We start from the raw sequence: 11,488 nt of genomic DNA, 5'->3' as shown, positions 1-11,488 counted from the left end.
GAAAACCATTACATTCTCCAGTCCAGGTGAGTATGTACATAAATATTCAACAACATTCTGCCATGCGCTCCATACTATTCCAAACTGGAAATACCACAAATAGCCATGAACAGTAGAGTTTCTCAGTGAATTGGAAAAAAAAACAAAACAAAACAACAACTTAGAAATTATAGCAAAGCTTCAGTCTGAACAAGATGGCTGAAACTCACATGTAGTACATAAAAAAATACACAAACAAAAAATGAGGACAGTGTGATTTTTATATATGAGACCTACTCGGTAGGACTCCAGAGGATTAGAAAAAAAACAGACTACCTCTGATGGCATTGACATTCTGGTTTATTTAGTTACATAGGGTTGTTCAGATGTGGACAAACTAAAAGGCTAAAACTGCATCCAAGAGTCTCTCTTAGCTCAGTGGTTAAGAGCACTGGCTCCTCTTCCAGAGGACCTGGCTTCAATTCCCAGAACCATATGGCAGCTCACAACTGTCTGTAACTCCAATTTCAGAGAGGCTCTGCCAGTGCCTGACAGATACAAAATACAAAAGTGGATGCTCATAGCGTTCCATTGGACAGAGCAAAGGGTTCCCAGTGAAGGAGCTAGAGAAAGTACCCAAGGAGCTGAAGGGGTTTGCAGCCCTATAGGAGGAACAACAATATGAACTAACCAGTACCCCACCCCACCCCCAAGCTCCCTGGGAATAAATCACCAACCAAAGAAAACACATGGTGGGTGGGTTGAGGAGGGGGGGGGGACCAGGAAAGGGGATAACATTTGAAATGTAAATAAAGAAAAAAAAAAATATATATATATATATAAACCTGAGTCCAAATAGAAGGCTCATCGAATACAGGGAATATAGGTGGCTTGATGACACATAAGGAGTTGAGTTCAATCCCTGGGACCCACACGTTGGAAGATGAGATTTCTTCAAGTTCTCTGACCTGTACATGTACCACTGCACACACATGCAGGTATGCAATGAGTCCCATACCTTTTAAACCGAGGATTCAGCTCCTCTTGCTCCGCCCTTTCCCAAATGTGAACAATCAGAGGCCTGAGAACAGGAAGCCTCATGGGCTGGGACAGCAGACTTCCGGAGGAAGCGCACTTAGCCCCGCCCCTTCCGCCCGTAGGCCTTCCCGCCACCAGTTTCTGCTCCGCCTGGCTTGCTGAGGACCATTGCCAAGGCAACGACGCCAGGATGAACATCCGCAATGCCAGGCCCGACGACCTGATGAACATGCAGCACTGCAACCTGCTCTGCCTGCCGGAGAACTACCAGATGAAGTACTACTTCTACCATGGCCTGTCGTGGCCCCAGCTCTCCTACATCGCCGAGGACGAGGACGGCAAGATCGTGGGCTATGTCCTGGCCAAGATGGAGGAGGACCCCGATGATGTCCCCCACGGGCACATCACCTCGCTGGCCGTCAAGCGCTCACACCGGCGCCTCGGCCTGGCCCAGAAGCTCATGGACCAGGCCTCACGGGCGATGATCGAGAACTTCGGCGCCAAGTACGTGTCCCTGCATGTCAGGAAGAGCAACAGGGCGGCCCTGCACCTGTATTCTAACACCCTCAACTTCCAGGTCAGTGAGGTGGAACCCAAGTACTATGCCGATGGCGAAGATGCTTACGCCATGAAGCGGGATCTCTCACAGATGACTGATGAGCTGAGGAGGCAGCTAGTGCTGAAGAAGAACAGATATGTGGTTCTGGGCTCCGAGGAGACCCAGGAGACACAGGGCGGCACACTTCCTGATGCTGTGGAGGCCTGCCTGCCCGAGAACCCCACAAGCAAAGACAGTGGCAGCAGCGACAGCACTGATGTCCAGGACAGCTCGGAGGACTTGGATTCTATCTCCTAGAGCATTTCCTGAGGTATTCTCTTCCTTGGCCCCGCCTCCTCTGTACCCCTTTGGGTCATATCTTGGCCTGCCCAGTCCCATCTTGTCCCACCCTTTTGTACTTGTGCTAGGTTTCTTCCTGAATGCAGTGAAGGTTTCCACAGTGTTACCTTTGCCATATTCTTGCTAAAAGGAAGATTTCTTGTTGAAATCCAACAAGTGTTTCTTTTTATAGAAAACAGGATGTATTGAACTATAGACTATGCAGCCAGCGAAATCCAGAATGGGAATGAAGGAAATTTGACAGAAGAATGTCCTGGCCTCTCCAGAAAAGAAGTAGCATTTTAAAAAGAGAGGGTATGGGCAGCTGGGAGTGTAGCTCAGTGGTCCTGCTCCTGCTTAGCATGCGGGATTTGGCTATCACCACCACCAAAACAAACACAAGAATTTTTTAGTAAACTAAAGATAATAGCAACCAAACAACCATTGGGGGTACTGTTGTAATCTTCATTCAAACAAACCAAGAAGACATTCTCTAGTCACCCAGGCAAAATTGAGACATGGACTCTATTCTATTAAGTGTGTTAAATGTAAAATGAAGTAATTATCCTACAAAAATACTTTTTTTTAGTCAGATTAACTAATATGATGGCTAGAGTTTGATTTAAGATACACCAGCAAAAATAAAGGGACAAAAAGCAGTTCTGATGAGGAATTCAAATAAGATAAACAGCCTAAAAGGGGAAGGGTTGCAGTGGGGCGCTGAAGCTTGTTTATCTAGCCTGTGAATGGCCCTGGGTTTGATCGTAAGGACTGCAGAAAAGGTCTAAAAATAAAATAAGAACGCCAGCCTTGTAAAAGCTGTTGAAGGCGAGAAATGTCTCCTCGTGGGTTCCTTATGCTGTCTTTTCACTCTGGGATTTGTGAAAATTTACACAAAAACTTAGAGCAAAGTATTATACTTGCTAAAAACATTCTAAGAAGCCACTAATGCACACATAGTAGCATATGTCTATAATCCCAGTTCTTATGAGCTAGGAGGATGTTGAGTTTGCAACCACCCTGTGCTAGTGAGATCTTATTTTTGTTTCTTTATTCCTATATCTTTAAGGTAAAAGAAAAGCTGAGCTGGCGCAGGGGCTCCAGGCACTTGCAGTCAAGCCTGGTGGATTAAGTCTCAATCCTTGGGACCTATGTGGTAGAAAAGAACCAACTCCCAAAAGTTGTCTTCTGGCCTTGCGACACATGTGCCCCTAAGTACACACAAATAATTAAAAACACACACCAACAAGTACCTTTTTAAAAGCTACTGTCTTAGTAACAGGCTTAGTCGTCCTAATAAAATACCAGAGTAGTACTTCCAGAAAAAAAATACGTCATGTAATTCCAGGGTCCATGTGCCAAGAGCAGTTTTAGAGTTTCCATGGGATTCATCTGATCCAAGATAAGGGAAGACTGTAAAGGGAGAGGTAAAACTGAACAAAACAGATATGTCATCAGACTCCTACCTGTCTTATAACCTTACTAGACAGACAGTCACTTACCTAAAGTACACAAGGCCTGGGTTCTACACACAGAACTGTGTTTAAAAAAAAAAAAAAAACTTTTATCACTGAAGAATTTATTTAAATAAACAGATTTGTTTTTTTAACATTACATCTTTTAAAAATCTCTCTGGAAGGATGATCACTTCGGGTACTCTGTGTCTCTTCATTATTGTTAGTTGAGAACAGGGCTAATAAGAGTTGTTTTAAAAGGCTACATCTGAGATGTAGTAAATTCAGAAGCCCTTATGACCTGAGAAATGAAAACATCTGCTCATCTATTAGATAAAGAGAAAAATACCAGAAAAGATTGATTCTTGCCTGGCAGTTATAACTCTCATACAAATACAATTACAATTGAACTGTTTGTGTAGGCGGCATAATTGCATCTTCCTTTCCTATATTCAATCTCACCTTCCTTCCAGGTTGATATCTCCTGAGATGATTTTCCTTCCTTTTAGACCAGCTGGCCTTGAATTCTATAGGATGCACCTGCTTCTGCCTTCTGAGACAGCCCTGTGACCCTATCTAATACTTTCTGCTTGTTCTTCATCTTTGGGTCATACCCAACCAGAGGCCACTGTGGACCTTGTTGGGGTCACTTTGGTAGTTACAGTATAGTGCTCTGCATAAAGCAACTAAACTGTTGCAGAGCAGTGTGGGTCTGCAGAGTGAGGAAGACTAGGTGGAGAGGAAAAGAGCTCTGCTCTGTAAACAGTACTCAAGATCCACCTAGAACAGGTTTTTGCAGTACCTTTGATAATCTGGTAAAGCCTAAGCTAAGGACCTCTTCTCGGGAGGTAGATGCCAAAAGGCATTACAATCATGGATTATAAGAGAAAAATTTACTGAAATAGGATCATCAAGGATTTCAAATGTCTGTAACAATAATACATGTGCTTTAGTAGGTAATATGTGTATTGATTAGTTATTTCTGGGCAGGTTTGAGAATAGTATAAATTACATTAGAGATGCCTGCAATAGCTATACTATCATATGAATGTACTACAATTTTATTGTGACAAAGCCCTAAGTATAGCAAGTACTTGTAGTGCATACATTCACAATTGAAACAAATGCAAAATTTCAGCTCCTTGCTTCCTGACACCCATTTTCAAGAATAATGTCTTCCATCTGTTCATGCACATTTAGGTAACAGGGAAGAAAGCAAATACAGAGCTTATTACAGGCTTTAAAACTCAGCACCAACTTAGCAGTTAATAGCAAGAGAGAGAAAGAAATGTAGTTGAGCTTTGTCCCAGGAAGGAATGGGAGGTATTCTGGCAAACAGCATCATTTCTTCCACAGTGGGAAACCTTTGTTATGGTGTAGATGTGAAAAGCTGCCTCATGCCCAGCCAGGAACAGATCGCTATTACTCCCCTTCAAGACATGCCACAGGGAATTCTGGGAGTCCACCTAGGGTTTTCACATAAATAGCATGTTTAGTCTGCTTTTGCACACATTTGGGAAAGGTAGCAATGGGATCTGCCATTTTGTCTCTTTCAAGTCTGAAAGAAATGATCCCTCCACTCTAATATCTCTCAATTGTCAGAAGCTTTACTGTGTCCCTTTGAACCCTCACCAGCTCGTAGCTTTACTTGCCTGTGTGGGAAAAGGCATTGGTGGAGCAAACCGGGGCAAGAGGGAGATGAGGTTGGGCTGTAAGAGTGTCACTGCACTGCTGCAGTTTGGTGCTCCCTCCTAAGGAGCTAGAGTTCACATGCATATGCGAAAAAACCCTAAAAAGCTCTGTTTCATTTTTCCTTATTTCCATTTTCAGGTGAGTAGGACAGTTGGTAAATGGGGACCTTCCCTGAAATATACTGTTCTCACCCTAAAAATAATAACAAGGATTACTGCTTTTCCTGTAGTGCTCACTGTGCTGTTACAACTGTTCTCAAGACTGTCCAGGTTAATCATGCAACCCCTGTAAAGTCAGTGGGAAGAGTACTCCCTACGGGTCAGGTGTGGTAGAAAGCACTGCATACCCAGGGCGTGAGTGGATAACAGTGACTTAGCCACTCAGGCTCCATGGATAGGAAGATGAACTATGAGAGGTCTGGTCCTGCTAAGCACCACTCACAGTGTAGATTCTGCTACTGATAGAAGCAGATAGTAACTGACTCTGTAGCTCCCTTCCTTCACATTCATCAAACAGGGAGTGGTGAGGCTGAGCAGCAACAGTTTGCAGACTTGGAAGGGAGATGCAGTTGAGAACTAAAATAGCTTTCACTGACAAGCTCAACGTCAAAGCACTTAGCTGAATCAACGCTTGGAAGCAGCAGAGTTTCTAGGGAGCCATAGCAATGAAGACAGGTCAGTTCAAAACATGCTAGTTGAGGCAGGAGTGGCATCAAAATCAGCTTGTCTTCTGGCAGGCATATTTGCCCCACACTTAATAACTAAAAGGAGAAATCAAAGTGTTGGCGGTTTTTTGGTTGAGCTAGCATCACTGCGTGAACTAAGGTTACTTCCGTGACTTTCGCTTTTCTAGTTTATTCTTCCTGTCGCAAAGCTGTCATTCTAGCAGAAAGTTGTTAAATATTCACATGAGCATTCACTGAAATAGACTGTTCTTAATTTTACCAGACAACTAATTATAACTGGAATGATATAATGAAACGTAGGAGAAGGTTAGAGACTGACAGGCTTGGTAAATTCCTAGTATAACCTTAGCCCAGATATGCCAGGAACTATAGATTTCAAAGGCAGCTGCACACTAGGACAATACAGAACATTGAGAAGAGATGAAATACTGTTTTCCAAAGCTGATCAGATAGAGTCTATTTGTTGGATTATTTATCATCTCTAACTGTTGCCTTTCGATCAGTGTGTAATACACACAGGCTGGCTGACACCCTGGCAGAGAGAACACATAAAAGCAGAGATTGGTTTTCATCTAAATTTCACTTTGTGTACTCTCGTTGCTCCAGTATGGAAGATCAAATATATTGACTGGTGAATAAGGTAAGAAAAAATACATTAATATTACAAAGGGAGAGTGTTCTTTTTAAAAAGCAAGTGTAAATCTTTCTGAAAATATTCTATAGTGACATTTTAAAAATTAATATCTCCAGAATATTGCAGATTTTTCATATTGTAAAACCATAGTATTCTCTTCTCTGTAAGGTCTTATTAACAGTCACCATTCCTTCTGCAGGCTGCCATGACCTACCATTCAGAAGCCTCGTGCTATAGCATTGGAAGTAGCTTAGCAGTGAGGAGCATGCAGTGCTCTTGGGAAGGACCTTAGTCTGGTCCCCAGCACTACCTACAACTTCATGACACTGTCTTCTGGTCTCCAAGGGCATCTGCAAACAGACATACACAGAGCTAGAAATAAGTTGTACACATAAAAGAATGCCTGACAATATAAAAATTGAAGTTAATAAGTTAGTAAATTAAGGGATACAATATATCTTTTAAAGAAAACAGGTAAAGTGTCGGTACTGTTCAATGAAACAAATTGACTTAGAGCATATATAATACTGTTATTTGACTTTTTCACTTTAGTTTCTTAAAATTGCCAAGCAATATTTGCTGAGATAACTAAAACACCCATAAAATATTTAGGGTTTATATGTTTGTGCATAGCTGTGCTGTCAGGGTTCATTCAAAGCTGAGAAAGGTAGTGCTCATGTTTATAATCCACTCCTTCACATCTAGCTCCTCTTCTCGTAGAGCAAGTGGACTTCTTTCTTTGCATAGGTATTTGTATTCTTTTGAATTGCTTGTGTGTCTGTGTGTGATTGACTGTGGGTGCTTGAGGAGGCCAGAGGCATAGGATCCCTCTGGAGCATGAATTACAAGTGGCTGTCAGCCACCTGGCATGGTGCTAGGGCCTCTGAAAGAACAATGCAGACTCTTACCCTCTGAGCCATCTCTACAGCCCCCAAATACCCATTTGAAACACTATAGACTTTTCATAATACTTTCTCCTACTTGATTCTGTGTTATTCTGGAAACAGCTTTCTGTAATGATCATTTTTGAACAAAAAATATCTTGTAATTGCTCTGTGCATAAGAATAGCCTCTCTTTTACTTATTTGTATGCAAGGTAAATGGAAAAAAGATAATTCATTTTTATAGTTGTGATATTTTACTATTTTCAGCTAAAAATAAGCAGAAACACTCGAAGGCCTAAAAAAAAAAAAAAAAAACTCAGTCTAGTCATACATCACGCAGACATTTAACTAACAAGGATTAGAGCTCATATCTTGTTTATCTTTTAAAATATTAAGCATGATGGTAATTGCTGGTAGGCACTCAGCAGATAGCCATTGATGAGATGACCAGGCCTTAAATTATATTGAAGACTCACAATCCATACTCTGGATTCTTGACCAATTCTTACGGTAAAAGACGACTTACAGTACAGAACACTGCCTCACACTAACCAGGATAAGGCATTTCATTCCTGCACTGTTACATCTTTCTTCCTTTTTCTTTTAAATGATTTGTTTTGTGAAACAGTATCCAGGCAGGCCTGGAAATAGTGATCTGTCTGCTCAGCCCTCTGAGTGCTAAGATTACAGGCATGCACCATCATACCCAGCATTGAAAATCCTTTTGAGTGAAATAGGATGGGAAGGTGACAAAAGAAGTATTTTCATTTCTTTAGGTTTGAATACATTCTCTAGGGCAGGTCAGCCTGTGCCCCCACCCCGCCTCCCTTTCTTAGAGGAGACTGGGCCTACATATATTAAGAAATGCTTATGGGGTCCTGTTTGGGGTGTGTGGGAGAGCTTCATTCCTGTAAGAATTTGTGCTGTGTGGTCTGATTCCCACCTATTTCCATGGGATCATGTAGAATACAGAACAAACTGGTTACTGGCTCCTTAGTGAACTTGCATACATTGTAATCCCACATTTTTAACTTGTTTGGGAATTTCATACACTTATATAATGCACTGAGATCAAATACATCTTTCCTTCCTCCTCTATGGCTACCACCACTTAGCCTCTTGACTTCATGTGCTTTAAAAAACTGTGGTTCTGCCTGTATGTGCATGAGCTAGAGTCCCCTCCTGGAGCATGACTACCCGTCAGGGACCATGTGTCTGAAGAATTCTTCCATAGCACTTTCAGGGCTGTCAGAGCCTGTGCCTTCACTGCTAACACACTCTCTTTTCTCAACAGCTTCGCTGGCCTTCACGTCTCAGCCACACCTATTGTGTGAAACCTGACTTAACCGGTACACTCTGCAGTATCTTCTCTGCTGCTCTGGAGTTATTATCTCCCAGTGACTCCAGAAACTGTAAAGCTCTCCAGAAACTTTAAAGCTACTGTGATCATGAAGGAACACCTCAGCGCAAGAGCCAAGGAAGCTTGAGGCCTGCTGTACATCCCTGGCGTTCTCTCACTGTGCTGCCATTGGATTGTTTGCCCTGGTCCTGTGTTGGCTTGTAGATACATTGCACAGTTGTCTCTTAGAAACGACAAACAGGAAGCAGGGACAACTCTGAAGGTTTCAGCTTGTGGGTTTTGCCATTATTTGTCTGGGTTTCCATCACTAAGGGGATAGTTGGGGCCATCAAGTTAGACCTTAGGCCCCTTTCCTCTTCTAGTGCAGTTTACCTGTTTCCTCTTGCTTTCTGTGCAACTACATGTGTCCTATCCTCCACGATTCAAGGGGCATTTTTCCCCCTTTCAGTGGGAAAACGTGATAAAGAAGGGCTCTACTACACCATACAAGCAGAATAGAATGTATAAACTTTAAGAAAAGAGCGACCAGTAATAACGCTCATCTGCTTGTACGTGTCAGTTGCGTTTTGCTTTTTGTGTTTGTTTTCTTCTGTCATGATGTCACTTGCCATTTACTGAGGCTCTCAGTGTTTGCATGCAGTGCTATGGCATTCACTAACATGTAGCCCTGTGAGGTGGTGGACATTATTATCTCTGTTTTACAGATAAGAAATTGGAAGCAGAGCAGGAAATGATTACTCGGGATCTCAGCCCAACCCTGCGGAAAATCAAAGCCAGTTTCTTCTTTGCTCCTGTTTGAACTCAAAATGTATTTGCAAAGCAATGTTAAAGTGTCAAATGGCAAAGAAGAGACTCTGCTCTTTAAAGATGTTCAGTATTGACTTAATATATGACAGCCAACCACATGTCAATTGTAAATATTTATGTAACCTTCAATTGTAATCCCTGGTGAGTGTCTCAGTAAAAGTAAGTGTAGGCAAAGGGCTTTGGCTTCCCCAGAAAAGATAGATGGACTTAGAACAGAGTAATGTTTTTATATTCTCCGAACATTAATTACCAAAATGTTCAACATGTTCATGTTTACATTTTTATGAAAACTGGACTATATGGATTTCAGTCTAAGCCCTGACATTAAGCAGCTGATGACCAGAGATGAGTGTGTTCTGTAATCCATCATTAGCCCTGCTAAGTACTTCGTATAAATCGGCCCCAGTGTGTGGAGAACGCCTGGCTAAGGGTAAAGGCTTGCCTGAGGCACACATACAACTTTCTTTTCTCCATAGAAGGATTTGCCACTTTGTGTGTCAACCTAGTCCTCGGTCTTTCCAATTTCCTTTTTTTATTTTTTTTTACAATTTTCTCCCTTACCTCTGAAATGGTTTTGTTCTTTCCCCTCAAGCATATGATTATCTCTTTATTTTTAAATATTACAGCTTTCTAACATCTGTCTATAGGGCAGCAAAATCTTACTGATAAAATATTCCGTGTTTTCCTTGAGCCCTTGTCAATATGTCTTCGTGGTAACAGCCCAGCAGATGGAGAAACAGAAGGAGGAGCCTCAGCTTACCTGAGTGATTTCTCCAGGCCAGCACCAGCCACACTGAGTCTCTAGTAAGCTGATCTTAATCATCGCAGCAATTGGGAAATCAGAAAGGCTTCCGGGTGTTTGCAGTGCCCCTGAACGAAGCCACCAGTGCTTTGCATTGTCACCAGGAGACATCAGAAATCCAGCAACGCAGCAGCCTACCGAGTTTGGGTTACAACAGTTTAGATAATAAAAGTAAACAATGTTCTAACATTGTTTAGGGCTTAAGTTAAGCAAGTTCCCAGACGATTCCGGGGTTGCGCTGCTGATGGCAGAGAAGCAGCCGCCTTCCTATTCCTGGGGACCTCGGACGCTGCTTTCATAACAACACTGTTCTTTTCACACAGCCAATTATGATTCTTTTCTCTGAACAGAATGCTTGCTTTTTTCCTTAAGCCTGGTCCTAGAGAGACCCAAGCAAGGATGTAGAATAATATTTCATGGTATGAGTGTAGTGCTGGCTGTAGAGTGACTCACGCCCCTTCTGAATTTGTGGCTTTACAGAAACTCTAGTGAACCCTGTTTTGTCAACAAATTGTTCAAAGCTCTTAGTCATCAGGACATAAAGTCTTGTGTAGTTGGGTTATCAACTTGTGAATGAAGCCTGTGGCTTACATAGCTAAAAATCTGTTCTTCCCTTGGAGCTAAGAGCAATAAGAAAGAGATGATATGAAATCAAATAATGGAATATGGGAGTGAGGGAGACACACAGAGTAGTGCCAGAAATTGAGCCAAAACTGGTAAGCTTTAAAAGGATCAAGAAATAAAGTACTTTTTCTCATTAGTTCTATGTAATGCTGATACTGACTAGTAATGGTCACGAACACCACCTTCTAACCCGTCTAAGACACTTGTTAGATTACTTTAAGTTAGACCCTAAGTAATTTAGGATCTCACTCACTCACAGAAGTGCTATTTGTGACACTGTGTCAAGAGATTGGTGACCAAGTTATTTCAATAGAAAGTTTCAGACATATCAAAATACATACAATAAAAATGTTGATTTATAGTGCATGAAGTGAGTTAATAATAACATTTATATCTTCTATTGGAATCCTTTGATGTGCTGAATCCTTGCATGGCTTCCAGAGACTTGACCTAACTGGGTGGTGATGGAATGGAAAAAAGACAAATGCAGATGCACAGACAAGGTGGGGTTGGGTGGTCGGGGCTTTGATGGAGAATGCAACACCATGGGAACTAAGAATGTTTATTAGACTTGGGCACAAAGAGGCAGGGTTTATGGTACACAGCTCAATCAAAGAGGCAGATTTAACTAACAGTAAGGAGCTATCCCTGT

General features: G+C 42.0%; 1 protein-coding gene across 1 annotated transcript; it reads left to right on the top strand.

Annotated features, from left to right (window-relative positions):
• Window positions 1–1,195: 1,195 nt before the first annotated feature.
• Naa11 (N-alpha-acetyltransferase 11, NatA catalytic subunit) lies at window positions 1,196–8,741 on the top strand. Its single transcript, XM_021163183.2, has 2 exons — window positions 1,196–1,886; window positions 8,538–8,741. Exon 1 carries the CDS (start codon window positions 1,208–1,210, stop codon window positions 1,871–1,873), a length of 666 nt encoding a protein of 221 aa, XP_021018842.1. The 5' UTR covers window positions 1,196–1,207; the 3' UTR covers window positions 1,874–1,886; window positions 8,538–8,741.
• Window positions 8,742–11,488: the final 2,747 nt, after the last annotated feature.

The sequence above is a fragment of the Mus caroli genome, unplaced genomic scaffold (genome assembly GCF_978045245.1).
Source record: "Mus caroli unplaced genomic scaffold, Mus_caroli_1 scaffold_4, whole genome shotgun sequence".
NCBI classification, from domain to species: domain Eukaryota; kingdom Metazoa; phylum Chordata; class Mammalia; order Rodentia; family Muridae; genus Mus; species Mus caroli.
This window is presented reverse-complemented; position numbering and strand designations above follow the sequence as displayed.